A 25,739-nucleotide genomic window follows, 5' to 3' on the forward strand; every position below is an offset into this window, starting at 1 on the left:
GAATGACTTTGACATGTCAGGAGGTGTCAGCAGTAAGATTAATATATACAGGTAAGGATATCCCCCTCCCCCTCCCTTTGAGAACTGCTGCTTCTACAAATGTAATTGTTTTATTCTAGTGGTAATCAATGTGCCTCAGAATGATAAAGTGGAGTGGGTGGGCATGGCTTAAAAAAATAATGGTCCTGAAAGGAAAGCAATATGTAAATAAAATGAAGAGAAAAATATATGAAAAAAACAACAACTTTATAAAATTCAGAAATAAAAACGTTTGTATAACAAAAAGACATAATGACTCAAAATGAAATATTGTATTTGTGCTTTTTGTTCTGAAAAGAAAGACTAAACATGTGGTTTTTCCATTTACCAAGAATGTGCTGTTTATTTTCTTTAAATGTTTATCTAAAAGACAACGTGAATATCAAAAATATCATTGACATAATTTAATTTACGTATATCTGCTCAGTATTCTGTAATCTATATTCTTCATTGGTCAATGTGAAAAACGCATTCCAAAAATCATATTGGATTTGAATATTCTTTAATTATAAATACCTTTTAAATTATAGATGCTCCACCTCCTTCTTTCCTTCCTCTCTCTCTCTCTCTCTCTCTGGAGTACTCTGCTGGTGTACACGCGAAGCTTTTCTCTCAAATCTCTATAGACACTGGCGTTTTTTTCAGGGCACAGCAAAACAAATCTTCAACGTCGTTATTCCTCCTCCTCTCTCTCTCAGTCTCCAGCCGTTTCTCTTGCTGCTCGCCTAGTTCCTTGGTTGAGCACCAGCTGCTTGGAGATTTCCAGGAACTTATATTACAACGTCATTTTCAGGACAACTCAAAGAATATACCCCGAAGAAAGAAAAACAATATATCTCAGAAGCTAAACATATTTTATTGTACTTTTAAAGTCTGTCCATGTTTATTGGCGTAAGATGTTGTGACTAAGAAGACCCGAGAGTACAGTCTGTACCGCACTGTAATGCTAGTGTTGAACTAACCTGTTAGTGTTACTTCGTTTTGGTTTTGAAACATCATTACCTTTCTTTATTGAAAAACAAAAAGCTACATTTCGAAGTAGTTTCACAGATAAAGGACTCGTTACTCAGCTTTTGACACATGTAAAACATCAATATGCGAGGTATTTTTACTGAAGCGAGTGTGTTGAAATAATAATAATTTAAAAAAAAAAAAAAAAAAACTTTGCAAGATGGTAACAAAAACATGAATTGGGCGACCATCACGTTGCACAGTCGAATATGTGCGGGTCATTCACATTGTGCTGGATCTACTTGCTGTTGAGCTAGATTAGCAGCGTTTGCTTGAATAACGTATGGGGCGGTTTTGGTTTTGAATACTGCAATTACTAAAATGATTTTTTTTCTTTTGTCAAGGGTGTCAGTTAATGGGTATGCTTGCCCCCCCAATGTCAAATAATAATAATAATAATAATAATAATAATAATAATAATAATAATAATAACGCAAAGAAACACTGATGTACTGGATTTCTTTCTTTTTATATATATATTTGAGGATTTATAAACCCAAGTCGACTTTTTCACTGATCACATATATCATGAAATCACTGTTTTACAGTAGGTTCTTTATCCTTCTGCCTTGGGTTCTGATTGTAATTATAATGATAGACATTGACACTAACCGATCCTTAGCCAGGAGTCAAGCGCATCTTTATTTCTCAAGACTCGGAAATTCACAGCGACTGGGTAGAACAACCCACAATGACAATAATAACCACTCGTCTTTGCCAACAATCTATGCCATAACCCCAACATACAGACGGGCGGTGCAGAAAGCGGAGCTCACCCGCTTGGCTAACACTTTCCGCCAGGTACCCCGTTTCCATTGGATTTTGGTGGAGGATTCTAACATGCGAACGGAGCTCGTATCCCGCTTCTTAGCGCGCTCGGGGGTCCCTTACACACACCTGCATGTGCTGACCCCCAGGAGGTATAAGCGAGCTGGGTTACCGAGGGCTACCGAACAAAGGAACGCGGGGCTCGGCTGGCTCCGGCAGCACCGTTCCCATCGGGACTTCGGGGTCGTTTTTTTTGCAGATGATGACAACACTTACAGTCTGGAGCTCTTTGAGGAGGTACACATTCACACCCTCACACATTAACCGTTTATCTGTTTAACATATTTTGTTATTTCTAAGAGTTATTAATATTATTTGTTGTATTGTTGTTACTTATTTCTATGTTTTGCACGTCTTGATTTGTTATTGTAAAATATGTATTCCTTCAGGAATAACGCTTGTTTTAAGTGGCACTCACTTTTTTCATGGTTATGATTATTGATCTGGTCTCTGTCTTTCCTCACTGTTTTCCCAGCTTTACATGAACTCTGCAATTTACTAGTTTCGATTTTCCTTGCAGAGATTACAAGCACGTATTTAAGGTAGACAGGACGAAAACGCAGAGAGAGAGAGAGAGAGAGAGAGAGAGAGAGAGAGAGAGAGAGAGAGAGAGAGAGAGGTTGATGGATGTATGGATAAAGACGACAGGCAATTTGCAAGGATGGGTGAAGACTATAGGTACCGTGTCATCCACACAAATCATTGTATCATTCTAAACGTTTGTTTTCCTCTACACAGATAATCATCTTGTTTTATAGGCATATTGTCTGTCAAATAGTAAATATCCGTCTTTACACACACACACACACACACAAAACATATACTGAGAAATGTAATAAGTTGATTAATGTAGTTCAATATATATAAAGTTACAAATGGTATTCTACAATATATACCAATATATTATTCATTATATTGCACAATATATAAAATATTATGTTGTATTACTTGCTTTTTTATTTGAATATGTTTGGTAAGTGGTTGGTAGTCATACAAGTGCATAAACAACAACAAATAAGCATTTAAGAGAAGTACAAAACTAAAGTGACAATATATTGTATACCAATATATTTTTTTTCCTTAAGGGCGTCCCACAAGTACAGTAGTACAAATGTTGTTGATTAACTTCCAGTGCCTTGGTGACAGCCTATATATTTGTGTGTGTGTGTGTGTGTGTGTGTGTGTGTGTGTGTGTGTGTGTGTTTCATATGCCATACTTGTTAGAGAATGTCTTTTTTAATATGAAACAGCATATTGCACGTTATGGGGTCTTTCATGCCCTGTCTGTGTATATTAAAACCTTTGTAGTTCATTCCATCTACTTTGATATGTTGATTTTATGGTACTTGCGCAATCCTATAGTTTTACATCAGTTTGCATTTAAGCCACTAAGTGCAAGCAGTGTGATTTATGATGTTGGAAACTTCAACAACCACAGCGTTGACTTTGTTGTCTTTTTTTTTTTTTTTTTTTAATTGACTGTTAATGTTTTAGTTTGTGATAATATAGTCTACAAGTAAAGAAACAAGAATTTGGAATTTTAATTTTTTTACTTGACTCAAAATGTAGTGTCAGTTATTACAGTGGATATTAATGTAGTTAGAGCAATCAAAACTGCACCTGTTAAATATACAACTGTAAGTCACCCTGGGTAAGGACATCAGCTAAGAAATAAATAAATAGTTTCTAGTTTTGTGCTTTAAATTTATATCTGTAGACTAGCAGTCTCTAATGGTATGCATACACCATATTGAGTGAATATAAATTATTTCAGTAAATAATAGGCGACGGAAAGACTAAATCCCAGTGGAAATCAACAGCTGTAGTTATTTTGCAAGTGTTTCATTAGTATAACCATTAGATTTTCAGTAGCAGTTTTTTTTTTTTTCTAGTACAGTCCTGATGGAATAGTCAGACCTGCTTTAATTTTGACATATGTGACATAATCATATGTTTATGGCTGGTTGCTTTACATTTACCCTAGGAAAAGCCAGTTTATATAACGTCTAATATTAATGTATGCTAAAATCAGTGTTGTAGTCGAGTCACAAACATTAGGAGTGGAGTCGTGTTGAGTCGAGTCTTTGACATGCCAAGCTCGAGTCGAGTCACAAAATTTGTTCGAGTCAAGTAGAGTCAGAGTTTGCTTGAGTCGAGTCGAGTCTTTGACATCCCAAGCTCGAGTTGAGTCACAGAGTTTGCTTGTGTCGAGTGGAGTTGAGTCACCTATCGTCTGACAATTCGAGACAGTTTGATTTAATCAGATTCATTTTACAGGAGATTAGCAATCTACAAGTAAAAAGAAAAGAACATTCCAATTATAAATACAAAATTGAGATGCACAATAATGTGGTCATACTTGCCCCACTGATGCTTATCATTAAAGTTCCAAGGTTTCTGCCTTGTGTTTTGTCTCTCCATTTCAGCAGCCTATTTATAAGCAGATTTTGTTATTGACTGTACAGTAGCCCTTTTACCAATGCTCAATTGGATTAGATGTACAGTAATGGATACCGCAAAATAAAATAATTCATGTAAACATTTATTTACAATTTTAGTGGTGGCAGCCTGAGTGTTTTTCACTTTTTCTCAACAGTGAAACTCCCTTTTTTGTTTTAGTGCAGATTTGAGTCATTACAACTTTGGCTAAAATAGGTTATAATATATATATATATATATATATATATATATATATATATATATATATATATATATATATATATACACGCCTTAGTTGTACTCGTATTGGGAATGCGTGGACACTGCTCTGGCATTTTGTAGAGTGTCAATAACCCTTTTGGACAGACCCAAATGGCTTAAACGTAGCCATTCAAGGGCCAGACCCAGAGCTGCAGGTTTGATGGGTCAGGATGCCGTAAAGTTCCCCCTGTACCTGGCTGAGCAGGTCGTGGTACGTCAGCAGTTTCCATGGCTGGCAGCTCAGGAGCTGCATCAGGGCTGAAAACCAGATTATATTCCCCATCTATTCCCAGTGGTTCCCTGCCTCCTACTATAGGGAACCAGACAGTGGGTTGATTCCTGGGAGACTGTGACAGGATGACAGAGTGTTGAGGCTCAGAGACAGATTAAAGTCAAAATAAAGTTATTTTATTAAACAAAAGTAATCAAATAAACAGACACAAGGGCCAACAGAAAAAAGGTTCAAAAATAAATAATCAAAATGAACTTACAAAAACAGTCCCGGTTCTTCCTTTAATTTAACCACAAAATCTTCCAGCATAAAAAAAACAAACTTTCAAACAAAAGACCACACCCAAATAGAAAAACACGCACTACTACACGCACTACTACACACATAGCTACTCACTACTCTACTACACTCACTCACACTGCCAGCCAGGGCCTCTCCTCTGGCTTTTATCCCCTGTGGCTGGAGCCCAATTAATCAATAATTATTCAATTAGGGCTCCAGCCACATTCTCACATGTTTTTCTGGCAGGGAGAAATTTAACCCCCTCCCTGCCAGTTCCAAGCATGTTCATATAGACAGGGAGTTCCCCGTCACAGAGACAAAGAGGTCTATCTCTGCAATCCCAAACCTCTCCCATGTGAGGCTTACCATCTCGGGGGTGAAGCTTCCACTCTGAGCTGCTGGGGAATCCTTGAGAGGAGATGCACTGCCTGCCGTGAGAGGAGATTCTTGTGCATGATGGAGACATGATGGAGACTGGATGACCGCCTTGGTGGTTGATGTATGGAAGAGTCTGGGAAGCTGCTGCTATGAGGCCCAGAAGTTTCTGGAATATTACTACCTGTAATGCTCTGCTGAGCTGGAAAAGCTCCAAGCAGGCACTATTCTCTACACTCTGCCATCCGACAGAGTGGCCAGCATGGACTCGGAGTCTAAGTACACTCCCAGTTAGGAGGCTGTCTAGAAAGGTCAGCTGGCTCTTCACATGATTCACTGTAAGGCCCAACCATTGGGGCCGGTGACAAGCTCCGTGTAGGCCTCTGTCTGTGCTGGTGACGCAACACAGATTAGCAAGTTATCCAGATAATTGAGTACTCTGATGCTTTTGAGTCTCTGTGGGGCCAGAATACCTTCCATGCAGATCGAGAAGGTATGTGGAGCTAGGGAGAGGCCAAATGGCAAGACACAGAACTTGTACGCTGTTCCCTGAAAGGCGAACTACAGGTACGTCCTGTGTGCTGGTTTTATGGGCATGTGGAAATAGATGTCCTTGTTGTCAACCATAGTGAACCAGTCGCCTGGCCTGACTGACTGCAACGGCCGTTACATTGTCAACATCTTGAACTTGCTCTGGCTTTGATACAGGTTGACCTGTCTGAGGTCGAGGATCCGTCTGAGGCCACCATCCTGCTTTGGCACTAGGAAGTAACTGGAGTAGAACCCTTTCTCCAACTCGAGGGGGCATAACATGCGAATAGGCCGTTTTTGTTGGAGAGCTGCTACCTCCTGAGACACCACAGCGGCATCCTCTATGTCCGTGACTGTGCTTGAATTGCAGCGAATAGCCGGTCTGAATGGTAGTAAGCAGTCAGATGTCTGTGGTGCACTGACACCAATAGTCCAAATGGCTTCCTAAGAAGGGTCCCTGGGCGAGTGGCAGCAAATTCCTAGGGCTGCTGCTTAGCCTGTGGCTTGGCCTGCGACTTCTGTCCGACTCCATGTCTTGAGATCAGAACGTCAGCTCCTGTTTGCCCGTCTCCTAGAGCATGTTGGCATACTCTAGGCCCAGGCAGAAAGAGCACCTGTCGTGCTTGGCCTCAGCCAGATTGTCCTTGCATGTCTCACAGGGATGGAACCCAGGCATGATGCAAGGAAAAAGCAATGCAAAGTACAGTTGCTGCTTCAATCTGCTCATATATATATATCGACTGGGCGGGTCAAGACCCGAGCAGGATCTGTTTTGTACCGGTTTGGTGTCGGGAGGCTCCTCATCAAAGATGGATTACCTTGTTGTGCTACTTTCTCGGCACCGGGTTGGTAGCGGGCTGGAACCAGGTCAGTACTGGGTCGGTTTGGTGTATTTAATACAGGGCCGGTACTGGTCAGAACTGGTTCATTACAGTTTCCGAACCTGGTCGGCATCAGGCCAGTTCAGTTCCGGTTTGGTGAGTTTAGCCTGGGTCCGTACCCGAACGGTATCGGATCAGTTCAGGACCAATTCAGTGACTTTAGCACCTGGTCGATACTGGGATGGTACCAGGCTCTCCGATCTGGTCAGTCTTGAAAGGAAAAATGATCCAGAGATCTGTGAGTGCAGTCCTTTTCATCCCTCGGGGGCGGGGTCACGACTGCATCACAGGCTCAGATAGCAGCTTTAGTATACAATTGTCATGATTCAGATCTTTATGCGGTTACATTTCGGACTTGAAAGGGAACAATACATTACAAAGGTTATTTTACACACTTAAGTTAAACATGGATATGATTTTGACAGGCTGTTGTATTCATCTGATCACAATAAATGAAAAAAAAAACACAACAAAAAATACTAATTTAAACCAAAACAACATGTACCTTACATAAACCCTAACCAGATACAAACACCTCCACTGACTGTGCTATCCCATTAAAGGAGTACTGAAGTCGTTTAAGCCTTTTAGATGAATCTGCCCCAAAACATACCTGACTTTTTGATTGGTAGCCCTAAGGTTCAATCCACTGTGGAAGCAGATACAGCCTAGTGGCGAATAACAATGGAGAATTCTTCCTGGAGCAGCCTGGCATTTACTTGGTCAGAATAAAACGGCAAAGGAACTCTGTAGCCCCTGGTTCCGTAACTTTGCTGCTGGATACAAGATGCATGGTGCCAATACTCTAAGCCCATTAAGACTCTACATACAGAAGGCTGCAGAGGCATAACCCTGCTGAGAGGCAGTCAGGGGAACAGCTAGAGCGACAATGTATGCCATGTGAATAAAATCGTTTGTGGAGCTAGAATACTAAATAGCTAAGTTTGAATCAGTTTTGGAAATGTTAGGTTTTAAGCAATTAATGATCTCAAATATTCACAGCTCACAGCTGGAGATGTAGTGCCAGTAAAGGAGCTTTCAAGGGATATATTTTAAATACTATGACAGGCCAGCTGCAGATATTCATCTTTTCACAACTGAATTAGTTACTATATTATTCTTGATACAGGAAGGTGGTGTAAATCTACAAAAAGAAATAACATAATGAAGCAGACGCATTGCTCAATGTCGAAATACATATATTTTTGTTATTATACTTAGGGGAACTGTATGGTTTTTGATAGTGCAGTATTGTAATAATGCAAATTGAAGTATGAAGAACTATCTAAGATCCTTGTCTCATTTATGGTATTTGGCCACCTGGTGGCACCATGTCAAGAACAACAGTTACAACATTTATTTGCACATCATGAATATAGTACATCACTGCAGTATTTTTAATAATTAAGTTGAATAGTCTCAACCAGAAAGACTTGTTACAATTGAGTAATGCAGTAAATATTTGATGGTTATCATGTTTCTTAATCGTTTAAAAAAAAAAAAAAATAATAAAAAACATGATATGTAACACAATCGTCCTTCTGGCTGTGGTTGCAGATGCGCTCAACACGGAGGGTGTCAGTGTGGCCAGTGGGTCTAGTAGGTGGCCGTCGGTATGAGCGCCCCCTAGTGGACAAAGGCAGAGTGGTGGGTTGGTACACGGGCTGGAGGGCAGACAGGCCCTTTGCCATTGACATGGCAGGTAGGTTACTTTCAATGTTCTTACCTCAGTGTCACATTAATGTAATTATTATTTCTTACCAGAATGGCAGAAAGCTTGAGTAAATAAAAGTCTAAACACAAATATCAGCTAATAAATGACTCCATTCCATTCACAGAAAGATCCCTGTTCTGTAGCACGTGAAACCTGACTAGGTAATGTTGCATTAATAATGGAAATGTCCACAATGGACACCATTTTGTGCACAAGTGTCTGATACTTGCAAACCTGAATCATACACTGACTATTTTATTTATTTACCAGTATTTCCATTCCTGGGGATTACCTCCAGGGTCAGTCTCCCAAATATCCCAATATAGTTCACAATTAATGCAAGTAGATGTGCAACACCATAATAATGGATCATAGATCACATTTCCATTCTTTATTATTTATTATTTAAAAAGAACAAAGTTAAAAATAGAGCAACATTTTGGCCAGTTGGCTTTCATCAAGCTGTCTGTAAATGAACAGAACCTCCATTGGGCATATCTTTAAACCTGAGATGACAGATGAACTGTCCCCACCAGTGTTAAAGCCACTTTGCCTACTGCCTACTATTTAAAGTACAGAAAAGAGCAATGTATCACATTCCTTTTAGTAAGCAGCAGAATGAGCATGTTTGGTATTAATGCATTTAGGGGTGATGTAAGGATACACACAAAGTGATTTGCAGGTTCAAAACCTCCGTCATGCTGCAGTAAATCGTGTTTAACAGCCGTAAAGTCTGATTTTACTGGCCGCAATTAATGCGGCATATATAAAGAATGGTGTTCTTATGGCTTTCTCCACCTGCTATCAAATTTACAAATTGCTAATTAATCCATTAAAATGATATTGAAATGCATTCAAATGAAGAAAAGAGCATGTAATTGGGCGAGATCTGGATACTAAGCAGGTGCAAACATTATAATGAGATGTAAGGATTTTGCCTGGCACTTGGGCAATTGCTGACCCTACAAAAACTTGACACCTCTTTTTACAAGGTGCAAACCATTGTAGAAATGAGCAATTAAGAGCTGTATACAAGCACACACCTGCAGAGACCTGTCACTGACCTCAGGGTAGCTGCTGTGGTAACTTCCTGATGTGGCGACACTTGGCTCTTGTTGAGGAGATACAGGAACACGTTCAGAGAAGGGCAAGATGAAGAAGACAATGCATATTCAATCCCAGGGTCACTTTGTTTGGGATGCCAGAGGATGCAGTGCTAAACGTTATTGTCTCACTCTACAGGTCATCCTAGCTGAATTGAGGGATGAGCTTGACCACAGCGTCAATCTGTGGACCCGCTATCCCTGCACATGTGAAAGTGCTGTGTTCTCTGCACTACTTAGCCTCTGGTTCCTTTCAGACCACAGTTAGAATGTCTGGATGGATAGCCCAATCCACCTTTTCCAGAGTGCTAGGCAACTTTCTGGATGTCATGGTAAAAAGAGCAGGTTCCAAACCAGTAATGAACAATTTCCTAAGGATACTAACATAACTGATGTTGGCTGAGGGTTTTCCAAACAACTGTTTCATGCTGAGTGAGCCATAAGGACTCTCAGCTCCTTCAAAGAAAACTTATTTTCTTTTCCGTACGGGAAGGGCTTTGCTGCCCTTCCTCATACAGCGACTACTGCTCTGTACTTTTAAGTGCGGCCTCTAAATAGACCGATGCACTCACTGAGACCCTCGTTATCATAACCGTGGACCAGGATCATTATTTGTACATGTAATTTGCATTGCTGTTAAGCTTACATAGGGTGCAGTGCAAAACAATTGCCTGGCCGCAATGGAGTTTGAATTTTGCATCCACAATTATTTACACCTATACATCACCCCCAAAGTATTTTAAACAGCTTGATTGACTGTCTAATTATACGGTATATAACTAAAACCATACACCCATCTCGTACTGTTAATGTCTGTATTAGGGGAAACAAATTACCATTCTGTACCTTTCTTGAGATTATACTGTACAAAACCCTTATGACAAGCTTTCAGACATTTCCCTTACCATCACCACTGACCAAGGATACCTGGAAGGCAGCTGTTACTGAATGTTGTTAATCAACACAGAATGACAGTTTTGCGATTGTGCTGCTGCTCAGAAGGCTCATTTGATTACATGGTAAATGTTTTTTTTTTTTTTATTTCAATGTGGAAGCAGCAAGTATATACTTGTTGAAAATAAATTAGATTGAGATAACAAAGAATATTTATTTGGTCTAAAGCCGGTCCTTCATATGTTTTATTTTTTATATATATATTTATATGGGCTAAACAGTATATGGGTATTATAACAATACTCATTATTAAATGGATAGAAACAATTGGTGACAATACTAGATTCTGATTGGCTGAGACCTTCTCCCTAGCTATTAGATATCTGGTGATAACACAACCGTGCAGAACGTCTTTATCTGAAGCGGCTTCATCACAGTAAACAAAATCAATACGCCAACGGTAACCGTACGCCTGGGTAAACAAAACTATTCGAGTCAGTCAGAATGACAGCAGTCCTTGAGATTAACTACAAAAGTTCTGCAGCTGAAAACACTGAAAAAGAAAAACAAATGTCAACATTTCACCATACTGAGGTAAATGAAGCAGATTTCGACAAACTAGAAATAAATACAACCAAGGAAAACGCCAATTGCCAGACAAAATGGGCTATGAATGTTTTCTGTGACTGGCTAACTGAAAAGAACATACATGTTGAAACAATGAATGGCAACATTCAGTTAAACATTTACAAAGCCTAAACAAGAAACTATTATCGAAGCATGGAAAAAGCAAATATTACACAAAACTGTTTAAAATCAAGTATTTTATTGTTAAGCTAACAATTTTAGATACTACTTTTTTACACAAAAAAATAAATAAAAAAGGCTTCTTTATTTATCAACAACAACACACTCATAGACTCATTTAATAATACATGCCAGGGTCTGTATGTTATATCACCACTTCTCGGGTGGTTGAAAGCACACGACTTTCTCTCGTGCCTCACAAGGCACCCAAGGTGTGGCAAAATCTCATGATAACACACACACTATCTTGCATTACTACTTAATTAATAAATGGTCACTGGTTGAGTTTGAAATTATCCATTCAGACAGTAAATGATCATAAAGAGTGCCACCTTTGTCCTAGTAGGGGTCCTGTCTGCCCTATCTATACCCACCTGAAAGGACTAAATAAGCTCCCATGTTTCCAGTGGTTTGAGAAGCTCAGACTGAGGCAATAGCTGCTTTGGTTAGATCAATCGTGGAGACGTAAATTCAATACTCTTGTGTTCTCCTCTTTCTTGTGATCCCTGTGCTGCTGACAGTATAAGCCACTGTTGAAGTGCAGGCTGTCCCACTGGGATTCTGGTATATGACTTTCTACCTTTCTACCATTTCTGAATTGTACTGGTAAATTTGAAACAGGTAATCAAACATCTGAATGTAAATGTGTTTCCATGCTAACTACAGTACATGCATTTTCATTTCCAATACATACCATAAATTGCCAGCCCATATAATTAAAGCACATTTACAGTTGACACAAAGAAACAATGCAATAGTAAAAGTATAATTAATTTATATGACCACCTTTTTTTGGTTTGCAGTGTTGTGGGTGCAAGGTTGATTGTCACTTATTGTCAAAATAATGCAGTTATATAGTTATAACTATTTAAAATTATTGTTATTACTATGATTGGGGGGAAAGAAGGTTATTGTGCCTTTATTATGGTATTTATTATGGTGCCGTTATTGTGGTATTTTTACAGTAGCACTCCACAAAAGGTTTTTTTTTTTTTTTAAATCTTTTTCTAAAGGATTTTCAGTGAATCTTCAAGTTATTCTGGCAAACCCCAAAGCTGTGTTCAAACGCCGGGGATCCCAGCCAGGAATGCAGGAATCTGATTTCCTAAAGCAGATAACAAAAGTGGAAGAACTGGAACCCAAAGCACGGAGTTGTACCAAGGTACTGGTTCCAATTATAATGACATTTATGTATAGCTAGGGCCAAAAGTTTTGTATTACCCTATAGAATTAACACATTTTGCTTCATAAAGTCAAATTAAACCTGCTGAATAATGTTAACATACTAAATTACATACTGCTTTGGTGGGTTTCATTATGTATATCGAATACTACAAACTGAAAATTGTGACATTTCGAAATCAAACATAAAATATTGTAGTACTATTATGGCTTCTGGTAGACTTATGCGATTCAATTTTGTAGTTTGATTACATGATGTTAAATAAAATATCTAAATGTTCATAATTTATATATATATATATATATATATATATATATAAATATATATATATATATATATATATATATATATATATATTATACACACACACCCCACTGTGGTAGTCAAAACTTTACAATTCTTTTGTAGGAAAAGTTACAAAAAATAGATATCTACAATTATTAATTTCAGCAAATTTTTTGCAAAACTCAAAAAATGCTAATTCAAAAGTATTCATAGCCTGACAAGGAAAATTAAATGAATAGCTAGTTGAGGCACCTTTAGCAATAATAATCTCTTTTAACAATTTGATATTTGTCAATGAGCTTTTGACAGAATTTTTTTTAGTGATTTCTGACCATTTTTCAAAGCAAAATTGTTACAGTTCATTCAGATTCCAAGGACTTCTCTTGTGTACAGCCTTCTTCAATTCATACCAAAGATTCTCAATCAGATTTAGATTGGGACTTTGTCTAGGCCATTCCAGAACCTTGATTTTTTGTTTTTTAACCATTCTGAAGTAGATTTCGATGTGTGCTTTGGATTGTGGTTGTGTTGGAATGTCCGGTTTCGGTTTAATCCAAGTTTTGTAGCAGAGGGTTTCAGATGATTGGCCAATATCTTTTGGTATGCTATGGAATCCATTTTACCATGCATTGGAACTAAATTTCCCCATAGAAGGATATTTCCACCTCCACGTTTGAGAGTAGGTATGGTGTTCTTTGTACACCTCACCAGACTTTCTCCAAACGTAACGACTACACTATGTAACACAATTTTTATTCCTGGGTAGTAATTGTTATTTCCTAATTGCTTATGCCTCAAAAGTATAGAAAATGGCTATTATTCCCCACAAACTTTGCTTTTGTGACCAGGACAGTGATATTTCAAAATATCACTATTTCCAATGGGAAAACGGGCAAATGTGTGTCTCACGTTCACATAAAGTCAGAAAAAAACAATATATGAATCCAAATTAACATGTATTTATACTAAAGTAATACAAAAATGACTACAAAAGATTTCGAAGTGAGTATTTACAGTATAAGTGTAAATCTCGAAAAACTACTCACTTCTAAATCTTTTGTAGTCATTTTTGTATTACTTTAGTATAAATACATGTTAATTTGGATTCATATGTTGTTTTTTTCTGACTTTATGTGAACGAAAAGACACACATTTGCCCGTTTTCCCATTGGAAATAGTGATATTTTGAAATATCACTGTCCTGGTCACAAAAGCAAAGTTTGTGGGAAATAATAGCCATTTTCTATACTTTTGAGGCATAAGCAATTAGGAAATAACACTTACTACCCAGGAACAAAAAAAAAAAAAAAAAAAAAAAAAATGTTATTGTTACACGGTGCTATCAGCGTGACCAAATAGCTTGATTTTTGTTTCATCACTCCACAAAACCTTTGACCAGAACTCAGATTCATCATTCAAATGTCATTTTGCGAACTCTAAGCTATTGTCCTTATGTTTTCCTAAGACAGGCATTTTCCTTGGTCTTTGGCAGTCAATCTTGGATTGTTATTAACCTTCCTCGTAATTCTTCTACTTGTTCGGTGAAAGAACCTTCTTTCTACCAGACCGAGGGAGTGTTACGGCAGTACGATGTGTCTTATACTACTTCTTCATAATAGAAACAATAGTTGAAATTGGGATACTCAAATTCCTGGAAATCTTCTTGTATCCTCCGCCAGCTTTATTTTAATAAATCATTTTCTGTGTAAGGTCTTCAGATAGCTCTTTACTTTTTCCCTCACACTGCTTATTTGTAATGACACCAAATCATCCTATGCATCCTTTTACACACTATGAATATTCACCTACAATCCAGAATTTTCTAGAAGTAGGTTCTGCATCATCATACTGAAATTTCTAACACATTGTAGACATTATCATAGCATCAATGGGTATGAATACTTTTAAATTAGCATTTTTGCAAAAAAAATAAATAATTGTAGACATCTATTTCTTGTAACTTTTTTCCACATCCACAAAAGCAAAAAACTCTGTGAGAAGTTTCAAGAAATTACACATTTCCATTGTAAACGTTTGGCTACAACTGTCTCAATCCTAAAACTTTAGGTGATGCAAAACTTTTGGCCATAGCCGCACAATCAATAATCAATCACAGAGATATGTGCTGATGGATTTAGTCAAGAATGTCAAGGAATATTTAACAATATTTTAAGATGCAGTTTATATTCACTACTTTGAATCCAGCACAATTCAATTCCATTTTTTCAATACTTCTTGCATTTTGAATGAGAACTCACACTGCTAGCACAAGTTAAACCAATTAAAATGAAATGACATTCCAACACACATGGTACTTGTGGAAATTGTCAAGCGTACAAAGCCCTGCCATGTCAGACTGGAAAATGCAGATTATTTAGGGTAAGGTCCAATTTATATTCAGTCATTTGTCATTGCTGAATTCCATTTTTGAAAGCCATGAGTGGAACATAAACATACTGGAAAAGGCTAAATACAGTGGAGAATGCACTCCCCATTACCATCCATTGACAGCAAGCAATCACACAGTATGTGTCAAAAGAATTATAAATTGTGATAAAAAAAAGAAATACAATTTGTTTTCAAACATCCACTCACAACCACCCAATCGTGATCCATGTTATACCCGTTATTGCTGTAAAGCTGTAACTCAACATCAATATTAATAAACAAAGAAAACTAAAAATGAAATACATTTTTAGTTTTCTTTTAAAATAGCAAACAGATTTATTTATTTTTTTCCCCTTTGTCAAGGTCCTCGTTTGGCACACTCGAACTGAAAAAGTGAACCTAGGGAATGAGACTAAACATCACCAGGACACCATTCAGATTGAGGTTTAATAAAGGTAGTATTACAAAAGGCATACAGTGAAGACTGGAATACAAAATGCTTATCACAGCTGATCTTCCAAGCTTTCTTCAGTCTGTCTCCATGAAACAGGACCAGGTACTCATTCGACGGGCCTTTATCCGATCGACGGAATATCAGATGACTTTGGAACCAATACAGTGCGTTTTTGTCTCCACCTGCATGCATTTTTATTCTTGTTCTAAACTTTATTTAATGCTGTGCTCTGAATAAAGTCCGACATTTATAAAATCTTAAGAAGCAAGATAAAATGGGTATGGGATGGACCATTTTGAGGATTTTCTGTGATGCTGTACATCGTCCTCTAGAAAATGAAAATGTCACATGCCTACAGATTACAAATGGTTTGTCAGCAGGTGGTCTACAATTCAGTGCACCTGGATGATTCCAGAAAACTGACAGTGTGGGGCAGTATTTTCTGTATTCAAAATAATAAATGAGTCATTAGACAAAAGGATCACACAATAGTTAATGGCTGTTATCTGTTTAATGCTGGGAAATAACATCTTACCACCTGTACCTGGCACCATAAAAACACAATATAGAAGTAAACCTGGAGGAAACTGAAATAATACAATTACTTCAACACATCTGACCCTAATTACATTTGTAAGAATTCAGATTTCGCATTATATAAAAATGGTAGATTTTTTGCGCCAAATTTAGTATTTTACTAACACTATAGAGGTCTAAAAAGAGGACCATGTTCTTATTTGAAACTACTTACAATCGTATGTCATCCAGGTTTATTTTCCATTTACTAACTCTGCTTTTCTGTAACACATATAAAACATCAGTATGAAATGGCTGACTTCTCAACTGAAGAGATGGTATGTGTAACAAAACAATCTTTACCGATTCATTTATATTTCTACTGATGTTAACATACATTTGTTCATACAATATCTTCTACAGAATTTTGGGGTCATTGGAGGTTATACAGATTACTTGTGGGGTGGGGTTCCCAAACATGATTGCCCTATCTCTTTGCCATTTAAATACTATTACTCACTATAGATTTGGGTAATGATATATTAGACACTGTATAATTGGTCCAGCAGCCTCTTGATGATATGTTTTAAGAAAATGGGTTTGTGATGTGAGAAGATGGACAAGCTGCCAATTTATGTACTTAAACAGGCAGTCACTCAATCAATCAAATCGATATACACAGACCCGATGAGTGGATTTACTTCATAACATTAACGAGAAACAGTACATGGATAAAGTAAAAGGGTCTGTATTCAGCAGAGCAAAGAATGCCAGGTACAGTAGAGTCTCCCATTTCATTTCCACAGCTGAGTACTAAGAGTCTGGCCTGAGGTGGTTCCTGTCCAGTTTCCCATCGTGTTCATGGGCTGCCCAAAGCCCATCATGGGACTGGGACCAACCAGATTCATTCCAGCCATCTGCTGATTCATCTAAAAACAAAAAAAACAAAAAAAAAAAAAAAAAAACACAACAGGAAAGGAGAAACTTTATTTGCATTCTCTTTAAAGAGCCACATTTTGGGCTGGGACATGGGACATGGGGGGTGGGGGGGACTAAAACCTTGAGACATCAGAAGCTCTAGGGATGAAAAATTATAGTTCCAAATAAATTTATTGAAGCACACCGATTGGTTTATTAAATCTTTACAGAACAGCTGTCATATCATTGTTTTGTATTCTGATTTCCATGAGTGCACCTCATATACAAAATGGCATGTAAACAAAACGGTGAACTGCACCACTGTTTCTCTTGCTACAAAAAGTTTGAAATTGTTCGAGCTCTTGAACAAAACCTGAATCAGACAAGTCGCCGAGCAATTTGGTGTTTCCTGTTCTGGCAAGTTGCTTCACCATTTTTTTTAAATTAACATGCATGTCTTGTATATTACTGCATAATTTTTTAATGTGTGTAGGGGTGCTGTGTTAAATTTAGTTTGACAGTTAGTTTATTAATGTTAGGTTTGTCTGTTAATTTATTATTATTAGTTTATTAAAGGGTACATAAGGACCTTTTTATTTATTATGTTACATGTTCCCATGTGTTGCTACAACTGTTTATGTAAGGAGTGTGTGTATTGTTTAAAAAAAATGATTTATTTGCTTTATTTTTAACATTTTGACCACTTTTAACTGTTTGTGGTCCTATGTCAGACCAGGTCTGACATTACAATTTTCCCTTTCCAGTCCGATGTTGGACCCTAGCTGACATCATCAAAAATACGTAAAGCACAGGTCTCTAGTTAAGGATGTTTTTGCATCCAGCGCTCAAAGAATATCACAGACATTTGCAGAGCTTTTTGAGATGTTATAGTAATAAAATAATGCCTTGGATCGCATTATTGAGGAGCTTGGTGATAAAACGAGTGATCAGGAGAGGATTTATCAGTATGCACGTCTATAAAGAGGTATTTGAAAAATACAGCGAACAAGGGGTGGGGCTTGGCTGGAGATACAGTACTGAGTGTCCTTTTGTGATTCAGTGGCTTTTAAACCTGTTTTACTCTGCAAAATATATATTTTAAACTGCGCATGTAAAAATAAAGTGCGTGTGAAAATAAATTGTACCTGACACGCCTGACAAGCGCTGAATAAATGGTCTTAAATGTACCCTTTAACATACAATTGCCTATTGCTTTTCTTTTATTCAGTTAATTTCATATGTTGATGCACGTGTGCCATGACAAGTAATACATATTTTATTTACTTATCGATTCATATTGTGACTGATGGCTAATTCCATCTTGTAGAGCATTTTGGCAGTAAGAACAGTTCGTTTGATTCCCAAAGGGTGTTCTCTTAGCTGGAGAGTACTAATAATATATAATATATATATATATATATATATATATATATATATATATATATATATATATATATATATATATATATATAGTGCCTTGCAAAAGTATTCAGACCCCTGACCAATTCTCTCATATTACTGAATTACAAATGGTACATTGAAATTTCGTTCTGGTTGATATTTTATTTTTAAACACTGAAACTCAGAATCAATTATTGTAAGGTGACATTGGTTTTATGTTAGGAAATATTTTTAAGAAAAATAAAAAACTGAAATATGTTGCTTGCATAAGTATTCAACCCCTGTGCTGTGGAAGCTCCCAGTTTGCACCGATGAAAGAAATTGCCCTAACGAGGACACAATTACCTTACCATTGGCCTCCACCTGTGAACCATTAAAGTTGCTGTCACATTTTCTGGATAAAAACCCTGCTGTTGAAGGATCATTGGTAAGGCTGTGAATCTGAAGGAAAATGAAGACCAAAGAGCATTCTACAGAAGTTAGAGATAAAGTAATACAAATGCATAGATTAGGGAAAGGGTACAAAATAATATCCAAGTGTTTGGATATCCCAGTGAGCACAGTTGGATCAATAATCAGGAAGTGGAAGCTGCATCACACCACCCAGGCACTGCCAAGAAAAGGCCGTCCCTCAAAACTCAGCGCTCAAACAAGAAGGAGACGAAGCCACAGAGGCCAACAATCACTTTGAAAGAGCTACAGAGTTCAGTGGCTGGGAGTGGAGTAATGGTGCACCAGTCAACCATATCAAGAGCTCAATAACACTGGCCTGTATGGGAGGGTGGCAAGAAAGAAGCCGTTACTCAAAGTACCATCTGAAAGCACGTTTGGAGTTTGCCAGAAAGCATGAGAGTGACCCAGCTGCAATGTGGGAAAAGGTTTTCTGGTCAGATGAGACCAAGATAGAGCTTTTTGGCCAAAACTCAAAGCGCTATGTGTGGCGCAAACCTAACACTGCCCAGGCATCAAGACACACCATCCCTACAGTGAAGTATGGTGGTGGCAGCATCATGCTGTGGGGATGCTTCTCATCAGCAGGGACTGGGCATCTGCTTCAGTCCGCTAAAAAACTGAAGCTTGTGAGGAAATTCACCTTTCAACAGGACAATGATCCTAAGCACAAGGCCAAAGCAGCATTGGAGTGGCTCAAGAACAAAAAGGTGCATGTCCCACAGTGGCCCAGTCCAAGTTCTGATCTCAATCCCATTGAGAATCTGTGGCACTATTTGAAAATTGGGGTCCACAAGCGTCATCCAACAACCTGGAGCAAATTTGCCAAGAAGAATGGGCCAAAAGCACTCCGACACTGTGTGCAAAGCTGGTACATACTTACCCCAAAAGACGTAAAGCTGTTATTGCAGCGAAAGGTGGCTCTACCAAATATTAATGTGTGGGGGTTGAATACTTATGCAAGCAAGATATTTCAGTTTTTTTATTTTTCTTCAAAATATTTCCCAACATAAAACCAATGTCACCTTACAATAATTGATTCTGAGTTTCGGTGTTTAAAAATAAAATATCGAACAGAATGAAATTTCAGTGTACCATTTGTAATTCGGTAATATGAGAGAATTGGTTCCTCTTACCAGTCCCACAAACTTGCAAAACGTTTCCGTGATATATATATATATATTAATACCATTACCCTACCAGTTTAGGATTTAATGACTAACTAAACTACTACTACTACTACTACTAATAATAATAATAATAATAATAATAATAATAATAATAATAATAATAATAATAATATCTTCATTAGTACTGGAAAATTACAAAAACATTCATATGCCCCTATCAAAAATTAAACATTAGTGGTATGATGTAAGAACGGATACTGCAATTTAGTTCTTGATCTAAAAATAAGAAAAATACTGGATGAGAAACTCACATTTTAATGCACAATGTTTATTTTAATAAGTACAAAAAATACTGTACAAAGGATGGCTATGACAGTACTTTATAAAATGTGAATTATTCCATGTGAAACAGGTTTGTAGAGATGTTACATTTGAAGTGAGTTCTGAAAGCCAATACTTTTGGTTGATTACTTACTTAACCTTGTGGCATCTACCCATCTGTTTATCTGAATCTCTACATGATGTATAGTGTATTGGTCACACTGGCATGAGCTATGTTTTATAGCTATTGTCTTTGCAAGGAGAGTAAGTGAACCAGTTCTCTGGAGGAAAGTCACACAAAATCTGCTGCCTCATTTCAGTAGCATCTGTGCATTCACTGAAAACAAATAGTGCTAAAAAGAACAACTTAGCACTACAGAATATATAAGTGTCTATAGTCTTTTTCCCCCCTCTTATAACAAAAATGTCTGACTAATTTAAGTCAAAGAAAATCCATAATAGGAATGTGCTGGAGCGGGAAGTTGCTGGTTTTATTTTTTTCTTTTGGCATTTAGTAGGGTTCTTAATGCTCAATAATATTTAACTTTCCTTTAAGGCTTAACATTCACCACCTCAGTAAAACTGGTAATTTAATTAAAAACACCAAAGATTATTTTGTATTCATTTTCAATTTTTATTTAAAAAGAACTGGGGTGCAGTTTCCAGCACCTCGGTGGTTTCAATATTTCTAACACCACTATTTATTGATTTTAAATGTTTGTCTAATTAGTTTGTTACAGTCTTACCGACTAACAAGAGACCCGAAACCCCCCCCCCCCCATTTGGCATCTCGATTTGGTTTGTAGAAAGGGGAGGTTATACAAGCACGTGGAAGTTTTTGAGGGCATAATTTAGGATAAACTTCACTCAAACGTATTCTACAATACAGAACAATTTGCCTAACTGTGAACAATCAATAAACTTGCATTTACCTATCTACCTACGTACATCTATATATTACAGGCCCATGTAAGATATATTTGTTTATTATATGCCATAAACATAAAAATAAATAACTCTGGATTTATTTAAACATTTATTTTGTTGCTAACTATAAAACAACTAATAGCTGTATACTGCATACATTAATCTTAAAATAAACAAATCCCCTGGGCTGGATGAGATCCTCCCAATAGTACTCAAAGAAATGAAAGAAGTAAGAAAAAAACAGCTAACCAAGATCATGCAACAGTCTCTTGGCACATGGGTTGTACCGACTGACTGGAAAATTGTGAACATAACAGCGATCCACAAAAAGGGAAACAAAACTGAACCAGGTAACTATGGACCAATAAGCCTGACTTATTATATGCAAACTATAATTTTTAAGATTCAAAATGTAAAATTACCTATATGGTAACGGTATCCTGGGAGACAGTCAACGTGGTTTTAGGAAAGTGAGCCTGTGTCTAACTAACCTGCTTGATTTTTTTGAAGATGCAACATCAATAATGGATAATTGCAAAACATATGACATGGTTTATTTAGATTTCCAGAAAGCTTTTGACAAAGTCCCGCATAAAAGATTAATTCTCAAACTGAACGCAGTTGGGATTCAAGGAAACACATGTACATGGATTAAGGAGTGGTTAACATGTAGAAAACATAACGTACTAATTGGAGGAGAAACCTCAGAATGGAGTGAGGTAACCAGCGGTGTACCACAGGGATCGGTAGCAGGTCCTCTGCTATTCCTAATCTACATTAATGATTGAGATTCTGGTACAGTTAGCAAATTTGTTAAATTTGCAGACGACACAAGAATAGGAGGAGCGGCAAACACTGTTGCAGCAGCAAAGGTCACTCAAAATGATCTAGACAAGATTCAGAACCGTGCAGACACATGGCAAATGACATTTAATAGAGAAAAGTGTAAGGTACTGCATGCAGGAAATAAAAATGTGCATTATAAATATCATATGGGAGATACTGAAATTAAAGAAGGAATCTATGAAAAAGACCTAGGAGTTTTTGTTGACTCAGAAATGTCCTCATCTAGACAATGTGGGGAAGCTACAAAAAAGGCCAACAAGATGCTCGGATACATTGTGAAAAGTGTTGAATTTAAATCAAGGGAAATAACGTTAAAACTGTATAATGCATTAGTAAGATCTGATCTTGAATATTGTGTTCAGTTCTGGTCACCTCACTACAAAATGGATATTGCTGCTCTAGAAAGAGTGCAAAGAAATGCGACCAGGATTATTCCGGGTTTGAACAAAGACGACTACGCGGCGACCTAATTCAAGCATTCAAAATTCTAAAAGGTTTTGACAATGTCGACCCAAGGGAGTTTTTCGACCTGAAAAAAGAAACAAGGACCAGGGGTCACAAAGGGGTCACAAATGGAGATTAGACAAAGGGGCATTCAGAACAGAAAATAGGAGGCACTTTTTTTACACAGAATCGTGAAGGTCTGGAATCAACTCCCCAGTAATGTTGGTGAAGCTGACACCCTGGGATCCTTCAAGAAGCTGCTTGTTGAGATTCTGGGATCAATACGCTACTGACAACCAAACGAGCAAGATGGGCCGAATGGCCTCCTCTCGTTTGTAAACTTTCTTATGTTCTAAAATAAATATTTCAATGCCTTACATTTAAAGACAGAGAAAGACTTCAAGTCAAAACTTTGTATTTGTTTCTTTTACTATTACTACTGTCGATGACTATTATGGGATATGGGTTTCACCTCTTGTGATAAATGGCTAATTACCATAGTTATCCACCTCTGAGCATATACTACTGATTACAAAACTCTTTTGGGGAAAAAATAAAACCTGCAATATGTTAATTAAGAATCATACAGAATATTAACAGAACATGCATCAATGTGCTGCCAGCGGAAGCAATTATTAACTTATGAATTCCTGATTATAACACTGTGACAATGATAAATGTAGTGTTTCAGCCATTTAACTTTACAGTGCTCATGTGTGCAAATGGTGAAGAGGACTTTAATTAGTACAACCTTATCTGAAGTGCATTCAATCGATTTACTATATCTAATTAACCTTCTGAAGGTCGATAACATCCATGTTAAACATCGAGAAAGAATATAAAAAAAAAAAGGGGAAGGCGGCTTCATAACTTTAGTTTTTGCATCATACTGATCGGTGAGTTCAGTTTATTTATAAATCATTTGTATTGAGGAGGGCAGGGGACTGGATCACACTGCATCTCAAACCTCTGGCTATACTGTAAGAAAGCATGTTTCAGGGTGGATTTTTAAATAATTTATATTACTTTTTTTGCTAAATGTGACCAATACAGCAGGGTTGTGTGAAAATGTTAAAATTGCCTTCCACTTGCTATTTATTGAATTTCTTTCCATAACTAAACAATATAAAATATGAAGCAATGCATCAAACTTCAATATATGCCAAGATGCCTTTTTGGTTAATAAACTGACACATTTCCAAAGATTTTAAAAAAGAAAAACATAAATTACATCATGATGATGATAATAATAATTCTCAGGATTTCAGTGGAAAAAGAAGGTTAAGATTCAATGAAAGTTGGAAAGATATTCTGGATTTTCAGCATACTTTGGATTAATGAAAAGAATCATACACAGATTGAGGTAAATGCATAGAAATAGCCTCATACCTGACTCAGGTTCCACTGTCCCTGCTGACTTGTCTGCATGCCATACACATTTTGAGGGTTGGCCACATTTCCAGGCATTCCACCTTGTGGTCCAATGACATTCTGAGGCAGTCCCATAACTCCAGTTTGTGTGTTGCCCATATATCCATTAGGCATCACCATGCCAACCATCATCCCTGCATTCTGTCCCATCATAGGCACCGACTGTCCCATCATACCAGTGGAAGCAGCCATAGGGGCTCCCATATTAGCAAAACCTTGAAAATTTGCAGGTTGGGAAGGAAATGGAATCTGAGCTGGTCCCATGAACATGCCAGCTGCCAGAAAATAAGAACACATATTAGCCATGGGCTTATAAGCAGAAAAAAGGGGATTCTTAATTATGCACAATAACTTAATTCTCATTATTCACCTTCTAAAATGTCATTTTTAAAAACACGATTTGGTAATAGCATTATGACAGGTTAAAAAAAAAAAAGAGAGAGAAAGAATAACAGATGGGCTTCACTGAGTTACAGTAAAAGAATTCCATCTCGGGTCTATGTGGCATCACAAACTACAAAACCGTTATGTGAAGTAGTTTATAAACTGTCACAGAAACCCGAGCTGGAATTATTTTCCTCTAACTCACTGAAGCCATCTATAATTTGTTTTTATAATACATGAATATTGGTATCTGTAATAAAAACATTACAATAATGGGTGTTAAAGAACTTAATGAATAATAAGAACGTACATTAAATGAACATTAAAAAATCTTAAAAATAATTTTGATAATTCAGGAACGGTGAATTAAAATGGGCAGATAGTTAACTGCATAAAATAACATATTTAAGGAAAATGTGTTTCAATGGAGCATCCTTTCACATAAGCACTCTAAAATGAGTACAAAAAAGCATTTTTAAAACTATACTTTTATTTGAATAAACAGAGAACAAAGGATTGTAAATAAAGTGTATTATTACTACCACTACTACTATTATTATTAGTGCGCAAAAATGCTTCTGTGAAAATAGGACAAAGTTCGGGGAAAAAAAAGATTGTAACAACAACGTCGTCGTCTTTTCCTTGGCGATTGATTTGAATATTTTCGCTGTCAAAGAAATATAACTCGATATACCATACTTTGTCCCTCTATTTTTGACGGTTGCACACAATTCTCCGAGATATTCATTTAAACTCTGCAAGTGTTTTCCTCAAAAAGTGTGTTTTTATTCTATTTTCCTTAAACCAGTCTTGAAAAGCATTAATTGCCCAAGCTGTTTGTTTTCTGGTATTTTTTTTTTTTTTAGTTCTTTCTATTTCAATTAAATCAAGTCGCTGTTTGGTAACGCTCCCATGTCTAGCACTACTAGCAGTACTGATGGTAGGTTTTTCAGTTTGTCCAGCAGTACTTCTCTCTGTGCTACTTATAGCGGCTGTAGACATCTCAGAGGTGCTCGTATTTTCCAGGAGGTTTTGATTTAACCATTCCTCAACTGACATCTTATTAAAAAGGTTGAAATTGACTTTAAACGACATTTTGTAAATAGCTGATGGAGTGTGTGATTGGGTGACATGTCCACCTCGCACGTCAGGATCACAGAGACACTTTTGTTTTTCAGGTACAAGCATTTACTTTCTTTTAAATAATGTTAAACACTGGTTCACATACTGGTCAGTCCTCTCTGCACACGGAATTAAACTAACA

At 37.1% G+C, this 25,739-nt stretch overlaps 2 protein-coding genes across 3 annotated transcripts in view; one reads left to right on the forward strand and one right to left on the reverse strand.

The window, feature by feature from the left end:
* The first annotated feature begins 1,517 nt into the window (after positions 1-1,517).
* LOC121315736 (galactosylgalactosylxylosylprotein 3-beta-glucuronosyltransferase 2-like) lies at positions 1,518-16,101 on the forward strand. The gene is made up of 4 exons (XM_041250100.1): positions 1,518-2,115; positions 8,437-8,581; positions 12,411-12,559; positions 15,617-16,101. The coding sequence occupies exons 1-4, from the start codon at positions 1,579-1,581 to the stop codon at positions 15,701-15,703; spliced, it is 918 nt and encodes a 305-aa protein (XP_041106034.1). The 5' UTR covers positions 1,518-1,578; the 3' UTR covers positions 15,704-16,101.
* Positions 16,102-16,203: 102 nt separating this feature from the next.
* The window catches only part of LOC121315735 (stromal membrane-associated protein 1-like), an 89,605-nt gene continuing 80,069 nt past the window's right edge, over positions 16,204-25,739 (reverse strand). For both annotated transcript variants that reach the window (XM_041250099.1, XM_041250098.1), the window contains 2 exons: positions 24,050-24,366; positions 16,204-17,152 (listed from right to left, as the gene is read on the reverse strand). In XM_041250099.1, coding sequence (XP_041106033.1) covers positions 17,018-17,152; positions 24,050-24,366 — 452 coding nt within the window. In that variant the 3' untranslated portion in view covers positions 16,204-17,017. The remainder of the gene's footprint in view (positions 17,153-24,049; positions 24,367-25,739) is intronic.

The sequence above is a fragment of the Polyodon spathula genome, chromosome 5 (genome assembly GCF_017654505.1).
Source record: "Polyodon spathula isolate WHYD16114869_AA chromosome 5, ASM1765450v1, whole genome shotgun sequence".
NCBI classification, from domain to species: Eukaryota; Metazoa; Chordata; class Actinopteri; order Acipenseriformes; family Polyodontidae; genus Polyodon; species Polyodon spathula.